The sequence below is a fragment of the Nyctibius grandis genome, chromosome 28 (genome assembly GCF_013368605.1).
Source record: "Nyctibius grandis isolate bNycGra1 chromosome 28, bNycGra1.pri, whole genome shotgun sequence".
Classification (NCBI taxonomy): domain Eukaryota; kingdom Metazoa; phylum Chordata; class Aves; order Nyctibiiformes; family Nyctibiidae; genus Nyctibius; species Nyctibius grandis.
Genome location: NC_090685.1, coordinates 4,341,126 through 4,366,805, shown reverse-complemented (window position 1 = coordinate 4,366,805; position 25,680 = coordinate 4,341,126). Strand labels below are relative to the sequence as shown.

Sequence of the window (25,680 nt, the reverse complement as noted above, 5' to 3'; positions counted from 1 at the left end):
CGTGCCAGAAGGTGGGAGCTGAAGGACTTTGCAGTGATGCTTCCCGAAGCCATGGCTGGGGGGGCGGCGGGGGCCCGCGGGGAGGCAGCTCTCACCCGAGAGCAGGAGAAACCAGGGCACCTCCAGCACTGCTGGAAGGTGAATCCATCCTTCGGGGGCTTTATTTCTCTGTTGGTTCGCTGAGGGGTACACAGGTCAGCCCCCAGCTAATGCAAACACCTCCAGCTTCGGTCAGGAGCTCCCTCTGCAAACGGGCCGGGTGTGCAAATGGGCTTCAGGCAGCAAATGCCACACATCTGTACAGGCAGCCACCGTACCCACCGCTGGGATCCCTTCTTTTCAATTTACACAACACCAGCTCCTCTCGCCACGCTCTGGGGCTGCTTTTATAGGAGCTCAGCGATGTAGAAAGACCTGGACACGACAGCCCTGCAGCAGCCGGGGATGCTTTCGGGGGTGCGGCGCTGCCCTGGCAATGACGGGACCAGCCTCCTCCTCATGGTTTCCATCCATCACCTTGCAGGACGGCCTCGAAGGGCCACAGCCTTCAGCAGCCCTCACAATTTCTTTGCAATCAGTACAGCAGCTTATAAAGCAACCATCCTTCGCAGCCACTAAAACAGCCCAGAGGCTGTACACAACGCTGCTGCTCCCTGTAAGCTCTGTCTGGACTGAGCGTCCTCCCCTTTGCACCATCTTCCAGCAACCAGCTCAGATTGTGCCTAGAACTGGGTGGGAGCTTGAACATATTTCCACTTAAAACTGACTGTGTGTGATGCCCCTCCACAGCACGCCCTTCCCAGCTCCTCACACCCCCCGTACGGTAACTCGGAGTGCTCTGCTCTCACCTCGGAGCTCACCCGTGATCTGTCTGTAGATATTTCAGCTTTCCAAACGGAAGGTCCCGGCCAGCAAGCTGCAGCCCAGGCGGACCGGTGCCCTCAGTCTGGGGTCACTGCCCATCCCCTACTTCTCCCCAGCGTGACCGTCTGCTCCCATGTGCCACCAGCATGTTTGCAGTGTGCTCCCGACCCTGGTTCTGTCAGCAGAGATCCAAAGGAGCTTTTAATAGCAGCTTGTTTGTTAAACCTGGGATATTTTGACAGATCTGTCACAGAAGATGCGAGGCACAAGCACCAGGAGCCGTCACCCCTTCGCAGCTCCCCAGGAGCCCTTGGCTTAGCCCTGCTTCACCACCACGCTGAGACACAGCAATTCTGCAACACGCCCGGTCACCCGTGGACTCATCAGCCATAGACAAACCTGGATTTCTCACATGGGAAAGAAGTCCTTTTCTCCAAAGCTGTCATGTTTGCAAAGCCAGAGAGGTCACAGGCTAGGTGGGAAGCCGGGGTGGCTCAGCCCGGTGGCTGTGCCATTGATGGCAGAAGGACACAGGGATGAGGGAAGGTGCTGCAGATACCTGCGGGCACACGGGACCTGAGTAAACCGAGCGCTGCTCTTCCAGTTACACCTGGGCAAGGCACAGGCAAAGGACAGCGAAGTCAGCACACCCAGGTCCTCAGGGACACGGGGCTGCTCCCTGAAGAGCAGGGCAGGGTTTTGCACCCACCGACTCCATCCTACAGGGTTGGACCCACCGACTCCATCAGGAGGTTACACCACAGCACAAGGCGCCTTCCAGACAAAGAGCCAGCTCGCTATCCAGCTCCGCTTTCTTCTCCCCGATTTCACTGCACGGCGCCTACAACCATCCCCTCTCCCACTTCAGGAGTGGGAATGTTAAAAATAAACACAAAAGTACAGAAAAGTAACAAAGCATGGAAACAGCACACCCGCCCCGAGGCAGCTCGGAGGTGACCCGTGCCAGCTGCACCCCCAGCTCTCTAACCTCCCTCCCACTCACTTCTCAACTCCTTCATCATTTATATTTCACCTCCCCCTCCACTTCCCACATGGAAACAAGCACTCGATAAGGAATTTTCCCAGTTTGGCGTCTGGGTAAAAACTGGGAAACTCTGTCCCCTCCTCCCCTTCATACTGGTCCCACAGCACAGAGGGGGCAGAGCAGGGGCAAAACCTGCCCACACGCTATTTTTAGGACTTAAATTAATTGACCACAAAACAAATAGAATTTAAAAACTTGAGGCATCTGAAAAATCCAACTACCCAGGGGAAGCACCCGTGGTGCCAGGGATGCTGCCCCTGCCCTCTCCGGTGGGGGAAGAGGTTGATCTTCCACCGAGCAGGGAAGTGCCTTTGTCACGTGTGGTGTAACCAGCATCACATCAGAAAGAGCGACCGATGGTTAAAGCCCACAACCTGGGCTATAGTCCCGAGAGAGACCCGCAGCGATGGATTGTCACGTACAGGAGGGAAAGAGTGAAGCTGTGAGCTGAAAGCTCAACTCCTGCACCCGCAACAGCAAAGTATCCATGTCCACACGTGGTGGAAGACCGTTGTCCACAGGACGTCTGACACCAGGACGTTAATGCCGCTGCCTGAACACACGCCAGCCCTGCCTGCTCACTGCACAGCCACCCTCCACCAGCGCCGTGTCTGCAAACACCTCCGCCACTGGTGCATCTCTCACAAAATGAGACAGTATTTGTAAGGCAGACAGCGAAGGAGCTTTCCTCCTTCCAGACTGCCCAGATCCAAAGCCAGAAACTGCAGAAAGCAAAACTACAAGGCTGGACCCCTCAAAGACCCGCTGGTCCCATCGCACCCTCCAGCCAGAGCGCTGACCAGAGGCACCATCGCTGTACGAAGAGGAGGACGATGAAACGCTCATTATCCACCCCAACGCTGTGACCTGTCACTTATAGTGGGCAGCTGGGTACAAAACCCAAAGCCATGCCCTGCCAAGTATCTGCCAGCACAGGCAGGGGCAACACAAGTCATAAATCTGTCATCTCAGGCAACGCCAATAGACACAATTTCACCACAGGGCTCTGGTTGGCTTCACTGTTGGGGCTCTCCTAGAAGACTACAACGGCTCAGAGTGAGAAACACAGGCTCACCGGAGCAAAGAGCTGGAAGCAACTGTTAGACTTTTAAAGCAAGGAAGAAACAAATAAAAGCCTGCAGTTTGAAGGGCATTATCACAGGTCTGCTCTCCCAGGGAGCCGCTACAAATGCACAGAAAACCACAGACACAGCAGGGCTTGGCAAATGCTTGTAACACACCGCCCAGGCAGGCATCACTGTCTACCTCCAAAGTGCTCCACTTCCAAACAGGTGCAAAACACGCACACGAGAACAAGTTACAGTGCACAAACAGCCTTCTCGGAAACAGGGGCATGACTTTGGGGAGATTCCTCATAAGACAAGATGAGGTCCTTGCCTTCCACCCACATACCAGGCAGGTATATACTGCTTCTTGCAAAAGATACTGGAAACTAGAGCAACATTCACTAGCAGAGATGCAAGTCAACCAGCCAGGTTTCCGAAGCACCTCCCTTGTCTCTGCCATGCCAAGGGATCAGGAAGATCACCCTGATTTCGCTACTGGACAGAGCAGCAACCCCAAAGGCTGCTCCAGGTCTCCTCCGAGAAGTGTTTTTACTTCTCTGCAGAGAAGTGAGCTCTGGCTCCCCAGGGCTTAGAGGTTTCCCCCCATGCTGTGCTGAGGCTAACGAGGATTGACTTTTAGACTTTTTTTTTCCCTCCCTTCAGATTTTGATGAGAAAGCAAAGCACTTTGATCTACTTTGAAATGGTGCAATTAAACCAATTTCTGAACAATTTGCAGTTCTCTTCTACAGAAAGCATTAAGCAAAGCCATGCTTTTCAGTATTTTGAATAGAGAAAAAATTCATACATCCATGTAGCTCTCAATCCATCCCCCCAAGCAGGGAAGCTGAAGAAATTTACACTGACATGTAAATCCCTGCGACAGACTTCTATAAAACCACCAGAAGAGGCACACCCAGAAGGCAAAGAAGCATTTCACACCTTCTGTAAGTAGAAAGTGTGAAAAGGAAAGAGATGAAAGACGCCTCCTTTTCCCCAAATCTCAGTCCTAACTCCTGCCCTATCCTGGCATTTGTACTCCCACTCCTGATGTCAATCTAGGTCATGCTGGTGTCACACAGTGCTTTGAGGACCCCATAGCTATATCAGAGATGGCAACACTCTGGAGACCAACACCACATCAAGGGTAGTCAACACAGATGACTCTGCACACCACAGCGCTACACGGACCTCACACATAGCCAAAAAGATTGCCAGACACAAGTGTCGTACCTTCCTCCAAGTCGTTCCTCAGAGAAGCCTCCAGCAGAGCAACGCTGGCTTCAAAAGACACTTTCTTTCTGTTAACAGCATTTCTCTTCTTTTCATGCTTCCGCTTCTTGTGCTGCATCTCCTTCTCGTACTGCGCCCATTTCTTCAGCTGCTGAGCCCTCCGCTTCTGGGCTGCCCGCAGCCTCTCCAGCGTGGGCACCTTATCCAGCAGCTGCAGCTCTGTCAGGAGGTCCACATGGGCATCCATCACTTCTACTGAGAAAGGGGGGGTGAAGGATGTCCCAATGGGAAACAATGTCCCACCACAGGTCCTCTGGATCGCAGCTGCCTGCTGCTATACCAGCATCTTGAGGCCGAGTTGGGAAGTGCCCATCGCAGTGTCCAATGGGAATATGGTGGAAACCTGAAATAAGGAGGAAAGCGTAAGGGATCAAGTCTCACCATCCCATGCAGACAAGCAGCTAAGACCAGCCTGTTAGAAAACGCAACAGGGAACACCTTCCATCTCAGAAGGCAGCTCGCTTAATTGCACTTTAATTGCTTGGTTGTTCTCACTGGCCTTTGTGATTCCACCCTTCACCCACTCCAAACACCCAAGCAAAACCCTCTTGATTAAGCAGTAGGTTTAGTGTGCAATTCATTCATGTCTGTAGTTCCAGGTAGCCCTCTCTTACGAGCAAAAAAAAGTATTAATGAGCAAAGATCTTCCATAGTATTTGATATCATTCCTCAGACAACTCAGGAGAAATACAGCTACTGAGACACCTCCTTCCCTCCAGCTGTCCCCAACACCGCAGCCAGGTCTGAGCAGCAAAACACAGGGCAGAGGGGACCGAGACTGCAGTGGCAGAGCCCAGGGCAGGCACGGACACCAGACGAGGCCATCCCAGCACAAATAACCCAGAAGCCAGAGGCTGGAGATGCATGGGGCTACCCACCTGGTGTCCTCAGGCCAGGCAGGTTTTCCCAGAGAAGTTCTACCAATCAGGAGCATCATCTGTGCTCCTCTACTTCATCCATTGCCCCTCCTCACCCCAGCCCTAGCTGAGGGCAGACAGATAGGACGTGGCTCCCAGGGAGGTATTAGTAACACTTAAACCACCTCAGCTACTTAAAAACGTGGGGATTTGTTGTTCATTTCTCTCTTCCTTCAGGTTTTTTCTTCACCACACACTAGCTCGCTCTGGTTTTGCTGTACGGGCTCCACAAGCACAGCAACGAGGGCAGTTAAATCACAGCCCCGGACTCTCGGTGTGACCACAACAGAGACCTCTGAGCAGTGCTACCCGCAGAGTGATCAACCGGGGGACCCAGGGGCAGCCACCCAACCATCTACTGCACGGAAGGAGGAAACACGTCCCAGATTTAAGGAGCGGTCCAACAGGGAAAGGTGCATTTGAAATAAAGCCAATGTCACAAGCAAATTGAATGAGTCCTTTTCCAAACAGACCCGTGCAAAGCACATCGAACGGCAAGGTGAGCGTGCCAAATCGAGGTGAGCTGCAAATAACCACGTATGAGACAAGAGCTCTTACGGTTCAGCCAGCTTAGAGAAAAAAAAGAGTCGATGTGGAAGCGAGACTGTGAAAAGCTCAAGTATTCACAAGCACCTGAGAACGCCCCAACAGGACAGCTGAAGCCATTCCTTGCTCAACTCTCCTGCTCCAAAAGAGAGGAAGCAACAGTCTCATGAGCAATGGATGCAAAGTATCTACGGGAAAAATAGCAGCACAAGAGAGGTGGCTAGACCCAGGTGATAGACATGGTGAAGATACCAAACCTTACCCCATCCAGCCAAGCCAGGAAAAGCCACCGTTCATCCCTCTTCAGAGGGTGAAGCAGCCCAGTCTGGGAGGCATTACTCTGAGGAGCTGCAGGGAAATGTCCGTGCCATGCAGCACACCCACCAAATCCCAGTGATCCCAAGATTGAGACATCCACTCCTTCCAAACATTGCTGCAGACCTTCCACCGCGGTTTGACCTTACCTATAAATATCTCGGCAGCCTGACAGCGAGGCACGCCATTTCCTCCGTGAGATAATTGGTTTGAGAACCGAAAACAAACAAACTCAGCCAGAGCACACAGGCGGGTTCTGGGCAGTCGCTTTATCCAGTAAATGGCCAACAGAAGGTCAAGGGCAGCTTCAGCAGCACCTGCAAGCCTTATTTTGAGGGTTTCAGGACAGACTTGAACAAAAAAATCCCTGTTCCATCCCATAAGAACTTAAGATTGAAAAAAAAAAGCTTTAGTTCCATATAGGGACAAACCAAAATCCTCACAAAGTTTTTCACAAGAGAGAGACTACCTAGAAATTCAAACACTTGCCTGAGACAGAAAATATCAACTCATGACTTTAGCACGGCCCTGGGAAGGCTCCTCCATGGCACGAGAGACCTGCGCAGCTCTCCTGACCCCTGCCCGCAGCCCCCACGAGCCGGGACTCACCATGGTCCCCCGAAACCCTGCTGACAAGAGCGGCGTAAATGAAGCCCACTTTCCAAAACTCTTTTATTTGGGGCAGACACATTTTCCAAGCACGGGCGCTTGGCTGGAAAGCTCTTCACAACCTCCCGTGAACTCGGGCTCCGCGCGGCACAGGCGTTCCTGGGAAGGTATCTTTTTTGGCGATCTCTGCTCCAGTAAGGCAGGCTGCAGATCTGAAGCCCCGTTTACAATACCTCGAAAGGAGGGGAGATAAGGGCAGGAAATGCCTCTCGGCATACCACACGCGGCACTCCCACCCTGCTCCTTTTCCAGGCCACTTCTGCCATTGTTCGCTGAAAGATGAACAAATATTTTCCAAAACACTCCTGAAGTAGAAATGAGGACCTAATTCTGCAGGTTTATTAAAGCAAATAAACCTTATTTCAGTGTTTCTCTGTTTACCCAAAAAAAAGCTGGAAGCTTTATTGGTGGTATTAGGACTGCACCTTGGAAAGAGCAACAGGACATGGATTTACAAGGAGAGGAGAAGCGTGGCTTGCTCTGCTTGCCCGTGTTTCAGCCTTCCTGCACGCACCTTGTCCTCCAGCAGCTCCTCTCTTCTCACAACAGAGCAAAAGGAAGATTCAAATGGCCTAGAGAGGGGAATGGAATGAAATGAAATGAAGAGGGAAGATCCACGAACAGCAAGAGACATCTTGTAGAAGTACCAGACACCAGCATCTCCTCAAACCAACAAGCAAATGAACCTCTAAAGGAGCTGAGAGGTCTCCCTGCGAGGTCTTCCTGAAGGGGACACAGCTCAACTCCTCCCAGACTTAAGTACAAGTCCCCCAGCACTCTCCAGACCCCAGAGCCTCACAAAGACTTTGGCTCCACCACTCTGGCTGCATGGTTTCCAATGACCTAGTTTCTTCCCTGTACCAAAGAAGTGCCACATTGACTTCTCCTTGCACAAACCAGTCAGTCTAACTATAGCACAGCTGCAGGCCCCAGCATTTGTTTACCTCCAAAGTGACACAGAAGCTGGCTGTGTGGGTGTCTGTGGTTTGCAAGGCATCGCATTTTGGTTTCTGTCTTATTTAGAGACGGGGGGGGGAAAAAAGAAAAGTGCTGTTCCTCGTGTTCGACGGAGGTGAGTTTCCATGAGCTCAGCAGATCTGCTGCCGCTGTGCTGAGAGCATCCTGCCAGACGCCCGCGGTCCCCAGCTCCGCGGGGACAATGGGTGACTCTATTTCAGGGGCCAAAAGGAAGGCAAGATGCTCACTATTGTATTGCGCTCGTGCCATCACCGTCCTCTCGGCTCTGCGGCAGAGAAAGACCCGCTCCAACCGTGCCAAAGATCAGTCCCTACAAAGGGCACGCAAGTGCTGGCAAACAAACACAATAGTTTTTTAAAAAAAGTTTGCATTTCCTGTAGGTTTTCCCTCAACTTAGTACAAGACCTGTCTCACTAAGCTCAAAGGACCATTTCAGGGCACTGGTTACTCACAATACAAGAACAGGGTGATTCTGTGAAGTGAGAGTTTACTGAGTCAGTGGTTGCAACACGCTGACTACTCTGTATGAGCAACCCTGCCTGGAGGGGTCCTTCCTCTCCCGGACACACACTTCTTCCCCTTTCACATTCAGAGGTTGGCACTTACATCCATTTATTTTCCCATTCCAACACACACTCAGAGCTGCCCCCTCTTCCTTCCTACAAAGCCTTCCACTTGCAGACACTTTGCCATAATATTGCTGACTGCTATTGCTACAGAGATGGTCAGAGGGCTGGAGCATCTCCTCTTATGAGGAGAGGCTGAGGGAGCTGGGGCTGTTCAGCCTGGAGAAGAGTAGACTAAGGGGGGATCTTATCAATGCTTACAAATACCTTAGGGGTGGGTGTCAAGGGGATGGGGCCAGACTCTTCCCAGTGGTGCCCAGTGACAGGACAAGGGGCAATGGGCACAAACTGAAATATGGGAAGTTCCATCTGAAAATGAGGAAAAACTTCTTTACTGTGAGGGTGCCAGAGCCCTGGCACAGGCTGCCCAGGGAGGGTGGGGAGTCTCCTTCTCTGGAGATATTCAAAACCTGCCTGGACACAACCCTGTGCAACGTGCTCTGGGTGACCCTGCTTTGGCAGGGGGTTGGACGGGATGATCTCCAAAGGTCCCTTCCAACCCCAACCAGTCTGTGAGTCTGTAATTTCTAAGGTTGGAGCTGGATCCATTAAAACAGCCACGTTGCTGAGTGATGCTGGAGAGCCTCCTCATCTCCCCCACCCAGACGATGGAGCTAAGACCTGCAAATCCTCCATCACATCTCCCCAAGGCACTACTTAAAGCACAGCATGACACCAAAGCAGAACACAAACACTTGCAATAGCCCTTCACTCAAGTGTCATCAATTGAGTTCAGTTTTATACCACTTAAAAAAAATAAACACAATCCATGGAAGAGCAACCCTTGAACGGGACACCTGAAAATGAAACAGAGTTCTCTAGTTGCTGAACTAAGTTGTGCATCTTTCCAGCAAAGGTGATAGTCAAGACCCAGGTATGTGAGCAGCCACTTCTGAAGTCAAGGGGATCATTCTTGTTCACTGGATTCTTGTGGGAAGGCACCTGCAGGATTGGGCCCAGAAAATTACATGAAGCATCTGCGTTTACAGTGTAAAGTCAAGTCAGTGGCATGAAGAGGGACAGAAATAGCCCTCTCCCAAGCTAATCTCTCAGCTGGAATTGGAAACCAAGCACGAAAGCCTAGAGCAGGGATCTGAGCGCATAAGCAGCGTGCAGAGGAGGCAGCTGCCTGATTTATTTATTTCAGTAAAAGTCAACTTCTGCACCATGGCAAGGTGAGGAATTGCCAGATTTACCCCTTCAGCTTCCTACGAGGGCCAAGGCCAATCTGTGCTAGTCCTGCCCCATGACATGCTAGATGACCAGCCCATCACAGCCCTTTTGCTGAACTCATCCTCCAGCAACGAGCACCAAAGAATTCACGGGCTTCTCTTTCAGGCATCACCTTCAGGATTGTCACTGCTTGGTGATACCAAGCACCTGAAGATGCACGTTCTGTACTGCTGTTGGCCAGGATCTCCCCATGGTCTGGAGGAAGCAGCAGAGCAGCTCTTCACCCTTGCTCCTTGATGAAGGGAAGAGCTCACTGGCAGCCCAGCAGCTGTAACACTGGCCAGAAAGCCACCAAGAGAAGGAGGTGACAGACTGAGGGACAGGCAGGATCTGCGGGGAAGGAAAGGCACAGGACTTCAACTATCCCCAAGGGAGAACAAGGCTGGGGACACAAGGGGGCTGCCCAAAGCGTGGATGTGCTGTGGCTGACCATACACAGAGCCGAAGTCCACTCCCTCCCTCCCCGCAGCCCAGACCGGGGGTGAGAAGGGCAGCAGCGTCCCCCTCCCGTCCTCCCCAGAGGAACACATGCCAAGTCATTTCCTAAACCATGTCACTGCCGAGCACGTAACCGCGCCGGCTCTGCCAAGGCGCTCCCCACCCCACCACCGCCACGCAAGCTGCTCCCTGCAGCAACCTGCAACACCCTCGGGAAGGTGGGAAACCAAACCCCCCTTTTGGCCTGCTGCTGGGAACAGTGAGCCCTGTTCTGGGTCAAGAGCTCTTGGGGTTTGTAGGGGTTTTTTTCATTTTTTTAATTAGTCCAGGGTGCATCAAGACAAGAGGGTCTTTTGTGCTACGACGATCATAGCCTAGAGCCAGGGTTTCTTTCCTCATTATAACAGCTTCTCTCACCCCTTGCCTTTTAGAAAAACCTTTCATTAGAGCATCATCAAGAAGGACACTGCATCAAGCCCTACCAACTACCCAAACCGTTACAGCCTTACGCACCCATAACAGGGGACTCAGCCACTGGGTCTCCCAAATGAAGGCAGCCAGAGGGTCAGACACCAACAGCGACCATACAGCAAACTGGGAAGGGGAGTTCAAGTCACAAAAGACATGCCTGCCCCTCCGAGGAATCATGGCCCCAAAACACATGTTTTCACCTGCAATGCTACAGGACAGTCACATTTCCTACAAAGCCCAGGGGAGGAGGAGAGGACGCCCACAGTACAAGGCTGCAGTGGTAAGCAGCGTTTCCAGCCTCCTGAAGGGTTTTCTTTCTTTTCTGAAACTGAAATTTTTATTTCTCTGCTATCACACCTTGCCAGACAGGCTGTACCATCTCCCTTGCCTGGATCTCTGTGCAATGACTGCGACGCAGGTGGGCACTGACCACCACCTCCTCCGGGATGGCAGGGCTGACAGCAAAGCTGAAGTCACAAACCTGCCCCTGGTAACACATGCATCCTGGACACAGCACATTAAAAACCAGCTTGACGTACACCTAAGCCAGTACTTTCAAAATAATATGCAACAAACCCTTCTCCAGAGGTCAAGAGCATCCACTGATGAACAGATGAATACAGAGCAAGGTCACTTGCCTGACTTCAGGCAGCAAACTCACGGTGAGAGCTACACCACCACCTCAGGTCTATTACTTCTAGTCCTGTGCTCCAGCCATGAGGTGTTGGTAGAACCCTACTCATCCCTCGGTGCTACTCTTAACAGCTCTGGCCATTGCTTCTGGTGGCAAATTCTTCTCGCACGCACCATGGGATTCTCCCTGTGCCGTGCTGCGAGCCCCGCAGCACCCGCAGGTTAACCACACGGAGGAGTGAAAACTATGAAAATTGTGGCTGCATAATTTAACTTCACTGGTATCTTAGAAGCAAACAGCTACTTTTCCCACTCTGGGCTTCTGCAGCACTTGAAGCAGCAGATGGTCAGCGCTACCAAATGAATGGTTCCTCCTGAAGGAATGAAGGGGAAAGTGGCAGGGAACATCACTTTGAAAAAAAAAAAAAAGAAGAAAAAACAAACAAAAAAAAAGATATTTCAGCCAAGACCCCTTAGGGAACACAACTCCCACAGTCTGCCCTGGAGTGCTGATGAGGAAGAGCAGGTACAGAGTCTTCTGGGTGAGAGATCTCATCCCAAATCGGGAGTTTCGGGAGAGATTCTTGGCTTTCCCACAGGTTTCTTGTATGCAAAGTAAGTAACTTAATCTGTGCCCCAATTACCTTCTTAAAGTGAAGATACTGTTTTACCTATCTGCAGCAAAGGCAGTTTCACTGCTGCCTGATGCAAAGGGAGGTTTGGTGATGAAGGTGCATCAACATAAGTTATTTTTCTAGCTTAATGGAAAGCTCAAAATTTAAAGCTAAACTCTTCCCCAGAGAATTAAAAACATTTTGGTTTGGCTACTTTATCTGTAGCTCCAGATCATCTCTCCCTCTTCACTGAGCTCCTTCCTAGCAGTGGGAATGAAATACGAGCAAGAAGAAAAAAGCGAAACAGCAGGTCAAAAAAGCTCTTTGGAGCCAATGCTGGTAATAGAAAATGTTTAAGTGCCTCATTCTTTTCTCCTCCCAACTGTTCCACTCCTAACAATATTGGCAGTTGTTTGAGGAAAGCCCCTCAGTACTTTCACTATATGTTTCCCGTAAACACTCCCCACAGCACAATATACATTCTTTTTCCTATCACTATTTCAACGTGGGCTTTCTTAAAAAAAGACCTTCTGTGCCAAGCAGTCCTCCCCCACACCAGCGTGCTTGGAAACACGCTGCTCTTTCCAGTGGCACCTCAGGGACGAGCAAAGCAAACCTGGTGGTGGTCCCCAGACGTATACAGGCTGCCCGTTAAGCTCGCATCAATAGCTGGAGAGCTGGGTCTTTGGGTTCCCTGGACACGGCCACAGCCACGGAGGGCTTTGCTTTAGTAGGACACAAGCCCAAGCACAGCTTACATGCATGATTTAGGAGCAAGCCAGAGCATTAAAGCTAGACCAGCTCAACGCCTGCTTCTCTCCACGTGGTTCTTGTGCAAAGCTGCTCCTTTTGCCCAGCTCCCCGTGCGAGGCAGCAGGACTGGGAGGCGGTTTAGAAAACCTTAATCTAGCAGCTCCGTAGAACAAATGCTCTTTTCTCTGTCTGCTCCACACAGCTCTTGGCCATCGGCTCAACATGCCGAGAAGGCAGAGGGACATGGCAGTTAGTTTGAACTTGAAAAATCTAACTGTGATTTTGAATCGAGTTAAAAATCAGAAATTAAGTTCAATGTTCAATTTCAAACTACACACCAAAACAAGCTGTCCCCTTTTCACAGAATACCAGACTGGTTGGGGTTGGAAGGGACCCTGCAGATCACCCAGCCCAACCCCCTGCCAAAGCAGGGTCACCCAGAGCACGTTGCACAGGGTCGTGTCCAGGCGGGTTTTGAATATCTCCAGAGAAGGAGACTCCCCACCCTCCCTGGGCAGCCTGTGCCAGGGCTCTGGCACCCTCACAGTAAAGAAGTTTTTCCTCATATTCAGATGGAACTTCCCCTGTTTCAGTTTGTGCCCATTGCCCCTTGTCCTGTCACTGGGCACCACTGAGAAGAGTCTGGCCCCATCCCCTTGACACCCACCCCTGAGGTGTTTGTAAGTGTTGACAAGATCCCTTTTAACCGAGTGCAACAGAGAAAACCATTCCACAGCCCGTAAATCTGCCGAGAGCACGCACCAATTGTACCCATTCATTTTTTCCCTTAGATGAGGACTGCACACATCAAACCACGAGCAGAGCTCTCCCCTCTGCTCCCCACTGCCTGTACCCGACACCGCGCAGACACAGGCTCGAGCCAGCACGCCGGACTCTAGAAAAGACGATGCTTGAAGACAAGGGAATTTTATTCCTTCAAGAATTCATTACGTACCACTCCCCTCTCCCCTTTGCACTCCCAAAGAAAAGTATCTGCTCACAAAATTTCTCTCTAGCATCAGAGGAGCAGCAGGATCCCTGCCCTTAGGCAAAGAAAGATAGATCAGAAAGGGATTTCAGCACAAACATGAACCGAATCCCAACTTCCCTCGCACAGGAGCAGCCCCATCTTCGGAGCCAGGCAGTTAAACACTGAAGGAAAGGCATGCAGCAGCTCCCATTATGTGGAACAAAAATTAATTGAGGGCACAAGTCTCCGATTCGGTTCTCCATTTAGATTTTCCACAGCAGATTATATGTGACCGTGGGTTGCAGTGCAGACACCTGCAGGGAAAGCAGCCCGACCCATCTGTGACAGCGATATCACCTCCTCTTATTTGTTTTTTCTGGTTAAAGCTTCCGTATTTTATCAGTCCTGCAACAGACAGATGTGTGGAGACTTCCAAAACTGCATCCCTCTTCCTGACTTTTTTAAACTATAAACGACAACAATTTTTTCCCCAAAACAGGCTTTAAAATAAGACACGGGAAAAAAACAAAGCTAATTTCCAGTAGAATCTCAAAAACACCATTGCAAGAGCCCACGCCCTTCCCTTAAGACACAAATTAAAGCCCTATTCGCCCGACCCCAGTCCTTTTTAACAGAAATCCTGCCATTGTTTAAAGCCACTTACACACATTTTGGCCTATGGGAAAAAAAGAAAAAAAATCCTGGGAACAGCCCTATTCTGGCACAGCAACAAGCTAGACAAGTGCCTGGATTTTCCATTTCCAGCTCCTAGGCACCTCGAGCCGTGCCAACATGGGATGTTTCAGCGCAGGGCTTTTGCAGGCTCTCAGCTATCGATAGGGATGTGCCTTCCCCAGGTGACAGCGAGAGCAGGTAGCCCACGTGCCCCCATACAGCAATGTTTTCCATATATTTATTTTTCGTATACAATAATATTTTTCTTTTTTTCCGTTTTCTCGGCCACCAGAAGACAGTCCTGCCTTGCTCTTCTCTTTCCAAGGCACAGGCAAGATTCTGCCAGCTTTACGGCACCGCGGTGACAACGCCAGAGCCAACGAAGTCACCACAACAACAATCAGGTGGGAGGAAGGGACACCGCACGTTGGGTTCGCGCTGCGAGGTGATGCTGCTGTGCAAGAGAAGCCTTGTCCCTGCACATCCATTCTGGAGTTTGCTATACCAACGTTGACATCAAGAGATAACAACTACTTCCAAGCTGGACACCCAGACTGTAGCACAGAGTGATCCACACTCAGGTCCAGCTTGGGCAGAAGGTAGGAGAGGTCCCCAGGATGCAAGACCCCAGGAGCAAACACCATGGAGCCCATTAGCACCAGGCATTTGGCCCCCGCCATGGGACAGATGTCATCAGCTGGGCACAACCACCACCCCACTCTGAGCATCCAGGTGCCAGAGCCAAACACGCCAAAGAGCTCGCCATGGCATGAAGAGAGGTTTTGGGAGACCGGTAAGAAGTGCTGCTGTCAGGATGATGTGGTGCTTTGTGGTGGCCTTGGAAAGGACCAGCAGGATCTGAATGTGCCTGCCACACACCTGACAAGGGGAATACTGGTTTTGTGGGAGATTTAAGAGAGGATGTTCTTCCCAACAATCTGATTTGTCCTTTTAAATAGCAGTTGTACTTAATTATTGCTAAAAAAATGCTTTCAACGCTGCTTATGGACACTATTGAGCATATGTGTAATCATTCCGATAACCCTCAAAAGATCTTAACCAAATAACACAAAAAGGTGCCCTCTGACCCATCCTGCATCCGTGAGGGAGCCCATACGTCTGCTCAGGGCGGTGCTGCCCACCTGCCTCAGCTGTGCAGGGACCAGCAGGGTGCCCATGGGCTCTGCTGGGAGAGTAAAGAGGTGAGACTGTGGGAAAAACGAATTATCCATGCTACAGTGCAGGATGTTTTGCTCCATATGGCTTGAACATCTGGATTTGTTATCTAAGGCACGGCCCTTGTACCTTGGTGAACTCCACAATGACCTATTCCACTGCTAAACCACGCACATGCTGCCCCACTCCACTCCGAAAAATTAATCCTCCTGCCCACCTGGTCAGCCACCAGCACGCAAGAAGGGGGTCCTGAGGCTGCTGATCTGACACCATCAGACCTACAGCACAGCGGGTCAGGCTTCCCTGCAACCCTCCGACAATCAGCTTCTGTAGGGTACCGGTATCAGCCCATTCACAACAACGGCAGCAAAGACCAGCAACACCAGATACCATTACTGCAGGGCAAGCAGGACCGTGTGCCCTTCAAGCCTGCAGGAATATTATAAAAGCATCTCTAGAAAGTCGAACCATAACACTTCAAGAGGACAAAGGCTCCTTAAAGTGCAGATCAGCAGAACCCTGCATGGGAAGCAGGTTGCTGCCGGCAGGGCTTGGCTGGGGAAAAGCATCTCCACCACCAGCCCCACCGCTGCCTCTCGCTTCCACCTCTGCCCAAGCACAGCTCCTGAGGAACTTGCCTGATCTTAGATGCAAACCATCAGACTGAAACAAAACGATTTGCTAACAAAATGTTAGCACAGCTTTCTGCAGTGCCAACATCACCAGTTCCAGTCTTAAATCAGACACTCGGAGCAGCTTGCCACTGCCTTGCTTGTGAGGCAGATTTTCTGTTGCTAAAGTACCTTATTTTTAGGCGCAGTTACCAGCCCGCACATCCCCACACATGCCCTACTTTCTGTGCTTTCTGCATCTACTCTTGGCCAGTCAGGGATGCTACCTTGGCTTGACTTGCTGCTCTGACAATACAGTAGCTCTGACATTCAGTTTCATCAAATATTTATCACTTCTTAGTTTGAAAATACAATTTTGGATACTTTATGTTAACTTGACTATGAACATGGTACTGCTCTCCTCCTCATCTGTCTAGTTCTTGCTTTGCTTCTGCCATTTCTGCGATTACAAGCACTAGGGCTCTGCTGCCACAGGCCAAGGAGAACCTCATCCGCCCATGAGCACAAGGTTTAACCATCCTTCTTTGCTGTCTCAATGTGCAGCCATGCCTGGATGTGCAAACTGCCCAGGGGAGAGGCTCTTCCCAAAGATACAGAGATTTAAGGGCCAGAATTCAGCTGGGAAGAATGGCTGTTCTTACGGGAGCCTTTCTGAAGGGCTTCCCGGGCACAGGGACCCACCCTGCCGTTCGGTATGTACCTCAGCTGAATATTTGTTCTGAGAAGCAGTTTTATTTGGATGGCTGAAAAATCAGTGTTCTGGTAGGGAAAGTCAAATTCAGGTAGCAGGGGCACCTTAAAGCCAGAAATCTCAGGTGGAGATGGTCCTCCTGCATTCCGCTGACAGACCTACAGCACAGCTCCCACCAGCTGCTTTGGTGGGTTAGGCAAGTCAGCAAGCAAAGCCCACCCAGTACAAAGCCCCTCTTATTTTCACATACCAGATGAACTCTTGCTCAAGACCTCAGTAACAAAAAGCCAAGCCCTACACAAATCCCCAAATCTCCACTTTGTACCATAAAGTAGAGAAAACAATGGTGGGTATTACTAGATGCTTCAAAGCCAGGATGGGGCTCACACCTTCCTTGGTCTTTCTCCTCTGATGCATATTTGACCGTTGAGCTGCTGAGCAAGTAATCAAGCAGAATTTGTGCCTGGGAAGTGCTGCCAACATCCAACATTGCCACATGGAGACACTGTAGAGCAATGCCTCATACATGGGGGTTTCCCATACAGTTCATTAGAGGTGCCATGACTATACCGTAACATCACATGGAGCAGTTGGGACAAAATTAAGCCAACTGGCACCGATGAGCAAAGCTGTGCATCTCCAGCCTTCCCTCCTAGGCTGTCCCCTCTCTTCTCTTCCAGAAACACCCAGCCTGCACCTCCTGCCCCTTCCAGCTCAAGGGCAAAGCATAGAATCATGGAATGGTTTGGGTTGGAAGATCATCTAGTTCCAACCCCCTGCCACAGGCAGGGACACCTTCCACCAGACCAGGTTGCTCCAAGCCCCATCCAACCTGGCCTTGAACACTGCCAGGGAGGGGACACCCACAGCTTCTCTGGGCGACCTGGGCCAGTGTCTCACCACCCTCACAGAAAATAATTTCTTCCTGATATCTAATCTCAATCTCCCCTCTTTCAGTTTAAAACCGTTCCCCCTTGTCCTATCACTATATGTGCCCTTGTAAAAAGTCCCTCTCCATCTTTCCTGTAGCCCCTTCAGGTACTGGAAGGTGCTAGAAGGTCTCCCCAGAGCCTTCCCTTCTCCAGGCTGAATAGCCCCAGCTCTCTCAGCCTGTCTCCATAGCAGAGGTGCTCCAGCCCTCTGAGCATCTTTGTGGCCTCCTCTGGACTCGCTCCAACAGCTCCGTGTCCTTCAAGACGTAGGGTGCTGAGCAGCCCCTCAGAGAGCTAACGAGCAAACTCACAAGGGAGGTCTTTTGGCAACATGGGGTGAGAGAAAAGGAGGGGAAAATTGCTGCCAGCTTGTTTGTGTGCACTTAGGGTGGCATTTCCAACCCTGTAATTGCTGCATAATGAATTTAGCAATGGAGTTCAAGAGCTATGATTCACTCAGGCCAAAAAAACATGAGTCAGCCCCCAAAGAATCATGAGATGTTAAAACGATACACATTTAACTTGAGCTTGACAAATCCGAAGGAGCTGTGTAACAGCAGAGCGTCTCAGCCCAACTCCAAACATCATGCAAATATCCCCACTCCTCCTCCCAGCCAACGCAAGACGAGAGCAGCACGAGAGCAGCGCCTAGGTCAGCTCTTGCAAATAATTTACGCCTGCTACCTATGCCCGGCTCAGGTTATCAGCCCCAGCTCAGAAAAAGGCACCTGATGCTGCTCGCACTGACTCACCGAGAAAGGTGATAAGGTCCCATCCAGCCCGAGAAAAGATCTTTGTGCAATCTGGGATCTTTGGGGAGATGAGCACTCGGGATGCTCGCCTGGCTGCGTGCGACCAGCAGTACAGCCGGGCAGAGAGGGGAGGAGAGCAGAGGTGGGTGCGGGAAGCTGGCAGTCAGGGTGCTCCAGCAAACCAGAGGTGGGGTGGGAAAGGAGCACGGATCTCTGGAGGGTATCGAGCAAGAGACAGGGCAGATTTATTATGGCAAAGGTTGCTTAAGTGAAGGAGCATGTGCGGATCGCCGGGAGGTGATGCAGAGAAGACCTCGGGAAAAATAAGATGTTTTCCTCTCTCTGTTGGGTGATCTCGCTTAAGCCATGCCCTGTGTTCTGTGCTTATGGAGCTTGCATGTATGGAAAGGAAAGTTATTTTGAAGTGAGATAGGGTGCGAATCCAAAGCAGAACAACTATTCTGGGTTAACTCCCCAGGTAGCTTCTTATCCTAGAGTGGCAGTACCTTTTTCTAGTTTAATTCCCTTTAAAAATAGATTAGGCCAAATGGTTCTGATCTGCCAGGCCATGGCAGCTGGCCTGCTGCTTTTAGAGCATCCTTAATTAGAGCCTGGTTATGGGGACATGGGGGGCTCCAGGATGAAGATGTGATAGTCCGAGTTCGGAAACATTATATTAACCTAAACCAGGAAAGAAAGAACCGCGGGCAGGAGGGTCTGCACGGGCACGGCTGGGGCAGGACACGCTGCACAGCACCCGCTCCCGCAGCGGGCAGAGGGGACACAACTGGGCAGGGGGACAGCCCGCGTAAGGCACTGCCAACCGTAAACCCAACCGCACGAGGTGAAACCCACAACCTGCCCTTTGCACGCAACCAAAAGCCTTCTTATAAAGCCATTTTTGTTTGAGGTTCATTTGAATTTACCATTTATCAAGCTTCCATTTAGCCTCATTAATCACGGCCTATCAAGCTCTTTCAAATGCAAACAGAAAAGTACCCAGCAACAGCACTTCTCCCTTTATCCTTCTCCTGCTGGAATTACGGAAGGCTCCGGAGCAGGATTGCCAGCCCACCTGCCTCCTGCTTTTCAACCACTTCCCATTGGATGGAATCAGCTGAGTACTCTGGAAAAAAACACACTGATCTCTTTCCCCTTCAGCTAGCAACATTCAAGGATAGCAAACGACGTGTTGTGCAGGAGAAAGAGCATCCCTGTGAACGTCGAGGGCAGAGGCAGCGAGGCGGCTCCAGGCAGCACCGGTACCCGCACTGGCACGCGGATGCTGGCTCTGGAAGCAGGGGCGGCCAAGCCACCTTTGTCAAAGGCTTTGCATTTCCTACCCGGGCTTCTAGAGCCAGAGATCTCGCAGCTCACCTAATCCATGTCAAACGATATATCATGTTTGCTTTATATGGGTATTAAGGCTTAGCCTTCCTCAAGCTATTAAGGTTTTTTCCCTACGTGGCTGTTAACCCCAGTATTGACACGCTCCTGTGAGACTGGCAAGGCAAAAGTCCATTAGTAAGAACCACGTTACTCTGAAAGTAACATTTGCCCCAGCTAGCAGAGGTGCTGAGGGGTGCCACCGAGCTCAGACCCGGTCCAGTATCACCAGTTCCCACTGATGAGCCCTTTCCCACACATGAGGCTCAGGGTGCAGCATTCGTTCCTCTCACCTCCCAAAGTCTGACAGCTCGTCCCGCTGCCCTTTGTCTGTGCTCTTTGCTCAAGCCAAGTGCAGCGTTATCCCCCGACGTGGGACCTATCCTGATTTCCGAGGGGAAGGTGCAGGCAGCCGGTGATTCACATCCACAATTACCAGCCCCTTATGCTGCTGCCAGCAGCAAGGCAAGCTGTGCTCCACGCTGAGCCCGCGCCAAGCAGGACGTGGCGTAGGAGCGGGCTTTGGCTTACTCAGAGCTGGAGTCCGATTGCTCCTGGGTACAGGGATGCTCCTGCACCTCCACCCCAGCCAGCAAAGCACCCGGGCTCCTCTGTCCTTTCAGGAGTGCCACCTTCAAAAAAATTTTTTAAAGATATAGTATCTATCTATATATATAAAGAAAAACCATGTTGGACAGCAAAAAGTGACAGTCTACAAGTGAACATGCCCTAAACAGGACTTTGGCAAGTGGCACAGCTGGTGTCGACCGGCAGCGGCGCAGGCAGAATGGTGCTGTCAAGATGAATGAGCAAGGGAGCTCGTGGAGAGGAGATGAGGAGAGACAAGCAGATTAATAGAAGACGACAGATTCCTAGTAAGATTGCGATAAGCCTCTCTAAACTTCCCTGAAGGATGAGCCAGCTGGCAAGGCCGTCCTAGGAGATGGTGTAACTCGACTAACAGCCTTGCAAAAAGCCACGAGCTGACCCCTTTCACACATCCCAGCTCGCTCCTGCAGCTCTTTAAGCGAGGAGGGCTGAACGTGCCATGCCTGGGTGCTTCTCCACCGGCACCCACCTGCAGCTCCAGCCCTCCTTGCAGAGAAGCCGCCAGCCCTGCGCTATTTCCAACAAGCAAAGGAGCAGCGAGGTCAGGCTGACCGTTAGCGCTGGCAGAGCACACCGTCCCGCGGCCCTGACCAGCCGTACAGCATGTTTCGTTGCCCATGCTGGGGCTAATCCTGGCCCACGTTCCCAGCGTCAGGCCACGAAGCTGCCAGGCGCGTCTGGGGAGAGGCACATCGCTCAGTATAGGTTTGAGTATCTCCAGAGAAGGAGACTCCACACCCTCCCTGGGCAGCCTGTGCCAGGGCTCTGGCACCCTCACAGTAAAGAAGTTTTTCCTCATATTCAGATGGAACTTCCCATGTTTCAGTTTGTGCCCGTTGCCCCTTGTCCTGTCACTGGGCACCACTGAGAAGAGTAAAAGTCCTCCAAAAGCATCACACCCCAGTGAGCAGTTTCACCCTCTGAGAAGGAAGAGGAGAGGGCTATCCACAGACAAGGGCAAGCTTGAAATGTTAATATTTTAATACTTTAAGGGACCATACCTTCAAAACCTGCTGCATGTGGGGTGGATGCCACGCACAGGTACGGCTAACGAAGAGTTTACTACGTCCCCTTTCCAGTGCCTCAACAAGCCCCTATAAGTATTTGAAACTGGAGGTATCACCTGGGGCAGCTGAGGGTTTCGGGATGAAGAACAGCAGCAGCCAGTTTGTTTGATAGCAGGCAAGTTTTTCTGCTTAGGCCAATTAGCTGGTGATACAATTTGCCCACTAAGGTCACTGAATCATCATTCAGCAGTTTCAAAGGAGACCAGATGAACTGCAGGCCGATTTTCCCCCTCCAGCTCAATGAGTGATTCAAAATGCAGCTAATGATAGTGGTTCATAAGCATCTGGCAGAGGATTTGAGGGCAATTTATTGCCCCAAAAGAGACTGACCTCTTTCACACCAAAGAAACGAAGCCTGTGAAGATGTAGGACCTGATTTTGCTATCTTAATTCACAACCATTAAATACCTGAGAGCTGCCAAACTTGAGTCAGACACAGGTAAAAGCAAAAAGGAGAAGCAGACTCAAAAACAGGTTAAAGAAGGTCACAGTTAGAAATAACTTTGCCACCAGTGGGCAAGAGACCTTTTTAAGGATGGGGATAAGAAAGGAATAACATCCCCAGAAGACTTTTAGCACAAACCCTGCATTTTTGTGAGTTTTTATAAGATGAAAAGGAGACATCCCCTCATCCACAAAAGCTCCATTATTTGTCAACCTCAGGCTCCATAACCAGTAAACACTGGTTGATGTTTTTCTTCTTACTGGATGAAATGTGCCTAGAGGCAACAAGCATTTTATAAATTATTAAACCAAGGGAAAATAAGGTTCCAACAAAGTGGCTGCAGAAGCGATGCAGAAGCACCAAGGAGCCGGTACAATTGGTACCAGCACACTCACACAGAGTCATTTTTCCTGCAACGACGGACTCAACAACAAGACATTGTTAGAAACGGGCAGCCTGGACACGTGGTCCTGATGGCAAAATAAGACGCGGTATCTCAGCGTTTCATCACATCCACCACAGATATCTGAAGTTCCACACTTTAAACCTCATTTTTCTTATTAAAAAGTCACTTATGTTTTCCAGTCAGAAGGAAATTAAGCACTTTTTTTTTTTTTTAACCTCATGAAAGATCTCAGGACATGAAGCAAACCCCATACAAATAATGTAATAAGAGTATTTTCAATATCATCCACAGTTTTTGGTCCAATCGATAGTGTACAAGTTAAACAAGGAAGGGAAAACCATAAATGAAAAAGTATTCTTCATATTCAGGATTTAATACATTACATCTTTCACAACGAACACGATTCCCACCAGATTAAATTCAGTTCCAGCCAGAAAAACCCCTTCCGCTTTCTGCCATAACAGCGCTTGGCCCTTCCATCTGTGAAAAAGCACTTAACAGTAATGGCAGGGCTGAGGACACCGGGTCCAGGAAGGCTGGGTCAAGGTGAAAGCTAGGGCAGCGCAGGCAGCCACATCTCCCGAGGTTCTCTGAGCATTTGGTAGGGAACGCAGGAGAGCTCAAACCAAGAGGATTGGGGGTTTCTTCCCTCAGGTTGTTGAGCTCTCTGCTTTCCTTGACAATTTGTGAGAAGCCACTTTCTCTGCTACTCCATTGTAGCTTGAAGCATCCTCCTCCTCCTCAAGCAGTTATCACAGTGCACGAAAGATCTTTTCATGATAATTAAGCAAAGATATAAACGTGAACTTGCCGGCTTGTCAATGGAGTCACCTGAAAGCATCTCTACCACCGCTGACACCTCAGACCCTGGAGCTGGAGAAGGGGCCGAAGTTCAGGCTGAAGTTCGCCTGGTCTGCCAGTATCTGAAGGAGACTCTCTCCGAGAAAGACCTTCATCTCGCACAGAAACCAGCCCTTGCAACCCTGATGCCATTTCAGGAATTACAGTTGCTTATATTTATGCTCCCTCCGGTATATTTCTTCCACACATCGAATCATGCCACAAGGGAGAGGATGAGGATTTGTAAATACAATAAGAAAAACCCCTCCACGAACACACACACGACATTCACATCTTCGGTGTCGTGGGTTTCGCACGATGACCCACGCTACAAGCGTGCACTTAAACACTGACGCCAGTCGTTTAATGGGGCAAAAACTGCCCCCGAGGGGTAACTGCCCCCCATCACCCGAGGCGGGCGAGCCAAGGTTGGCCCCGCGGCCCGAGGGGTCGGCCGGGTGCCCGGCGCTGCCCGCGGAAGGCAGCGGGCGGCGTCACCTCAGGGACTCCCCCCCGCCCGGTCCAGGATCGCACCGGGCTGGAGTTACCCAAACTCCGCGCCCGTGCAGCGCTCCGCGGCCCTGGCTGCACCGGGCACACGGCGCACACACCCCCCGCTCCCCGCGCGGAGGAGGGCGGCCAGCCCCGCCGCCGCGCCCGCAGCATCCCCCCGGCTCCGCTCCCCGCGCTGCGCCCGCCCGGCCCCGCACTCACCCGCGGCAGCTCCGCGCGGCGCAGCGGGCCCGGCCCCGCGCTCCCGCAGGCAGCAGGCAGCGAGGCAGCGGCGCCGCGCAGCCCCGGCCCCCGCCCGCCTGCCTCCGCCTCCGGCTGCGGCCGCAGCTCCGCCCCGAGGTGGGGCCGCGGAGGGGGCGCGGCCGCGGAGGCGGGGGGGGCGCGGAGGGGGCGCGGCGCAGCCCGGGCCTGGCCCGGCGCGGCAGGTGGAAGGCGCGGAGCGGGGATGCGGCATCCCCGGGGGTGCTGCGAGAGCGGCTGGTGCGGAGCGGCCTCCGCGCCGCGGTGCGGGGGGGCTGCGGTGGCCTGTGCGGGGGGGGGTTACAATAAATAAATATTATAAAAAAATGGTCTTCCGAGTTTGGTGCGCGGGTGCCTCGGCCTTCCCGAGGCTGCAGACCAGATGTGCCCCGAGCCCTGGGTGGGCACAAGCGCAGGACGCTGCTGCCCTGCGGGGCGAAGGCCTGGGGAGGGTATCCGGGGCCAAAACCGTTTTGCCCTTTTTTTCAGTGTAAATAGGCGAGCTCAGCAGCAGGTTCCTGTTTGCCCCGGAGCGAGTGGATGGTAGGGATGGGGTCCCAGAGCATTTTTTTGGGAGAAACTAAAAGCCACCCCCAATGCAACGTAACATTCAGGTCAGGCTGATGCCAAAAACAAATGCCATTCCTGAGGTATGCCTCATGCCCATTTCACAGACAGACAAAGAGAGGCAGATAAGAGTCTCTGCCTGGAGTCAAACCCAGTCACCGGCACTGGGAGAGAAGCCAAGAAACCTCCTGGGCCAGAGAGCGGAGCCCACACTCACTCCTGCACGGGCTGGGAGCGGAGAGGAGGATTCCTCATGCTGCTGTCAGATATTGTGTCTGGGAACAGTTGCCTTTTCCGGGGTGAAATAGGTTTCAAAAGGTTTGGAGGATTAATCACCATCCCCAGCCCTATTTCTCCTTGGGAAAGGGCCTCCGCCCAGACCTAACAGATCACGGGGGAGCCAGCTCTGACCATGGAGCTGTGGGGTTTCATTAAAACATTTTAGCCCAACAAATGCCTTTTGGTTTGACATGTGACTCCCTCCTTTAAATAGGACAATGTGTGGGTGTTTACAGGTGATAGACCTGGATCTTTGCAATCCTACATGAGTGTGAGAGAGCATCCAGAGTGTGAAAGCCTGATTAGTGGGAGTTTACTCTGATGGATGTCTGGGAGCTCATTATTGTGCTGCAACATGGTGGAACCACGTTTTTAAGAGTCATCAAGTGACACATGGAGACGTACCTTAACTGTACAAACTTGTCTTATTGCTGCATTTGTACATGCAAAAATCTGGAAAACAAAGCTGATGAGAAGAAAGTACATCCATGTCCTCCTCCTCACTGGATCCACAGCGGTGTAGGTGTAAGGATGGGAGGAATGGGAAAATACTCAGCCAAGTTAAAGGTTAGTCACGGATCTGGGACTAGACTTAGACCCTCACCAGCCAGAGACCTTGGCAGCCCTGGGCTGCGCCGGGTGGAGGAGGCTTGCCAAGGCGCAAGTCTGGCAACCGGAACCTTAGCCCAGGGCGCTGGAGAGCCGAGCAACTTTGGACTGGTCTCTGAAGTCCTTAATTCAGTTGTGTGTTTATTTAAAATGTGTTGTAAGCACAGCTGCCTTCTGAGGCACGTATGGTAATGATGGGGGGAGTCACATAAATAAACGGGCTCCGCGCCAGACCAGTGAGTCAGCGTCAAGAGCTGAAATGCATCTTCACAGTTAGGGGATCAAAAAAAAGAGACTCATTTTCTGTTCAAATTTGGGTATGAGCATTGCGATTGGGAAGATAAGGACAGCTACCACGTCAGCAGGCTCTTGCGGTGGCCAGGGCCCAGGAACGGAGAAGGTGGAGATCTTCAGTGCAGAGGGAGGAGTG

The 25,680-nt window shown here is 51.5% G+C and overlaps 1 protein-coding gene across 2 annotated transcripts in view; it reads right to left on the bottom strand.

Annotated features, from left to right (window-relative positions):
- PPP1R16B (protein phosphatase 1 regulatory subunit 16B) overlaps window positions 1-23,842 on the bottom strand; it is a 65,354-nt gene extending 41,512 nt beyond the window's left edge. Inside the window, exons 1-2 of one of the 2 annotated variants that reach the window (XM_068419648.1) lie at window positions 23,757-23,842; window positions 4,209-4,611 (exon numbers count right to left, since the gene is read on the bottom strand). In XM_068419648.1, the coding sequence (XP_068275749.1) occupies window positions 4,209-4,455 (247 nt within the window). In that variant the 5' untranslated portion in view covers window positions 4,456-4,611; window positions 23,757-23,842. Of the gene's footprint in view, window positions 1-4,208; window positions 4,612-5,993; window positions 6,146-23,756 lie in introns of those variants that run through there. The other variant, XM_068419647.1, reaches the window with a different exon arrangement.
- Window positions 23,843-25,680: the final 1,838 nt, after the last annotated feature.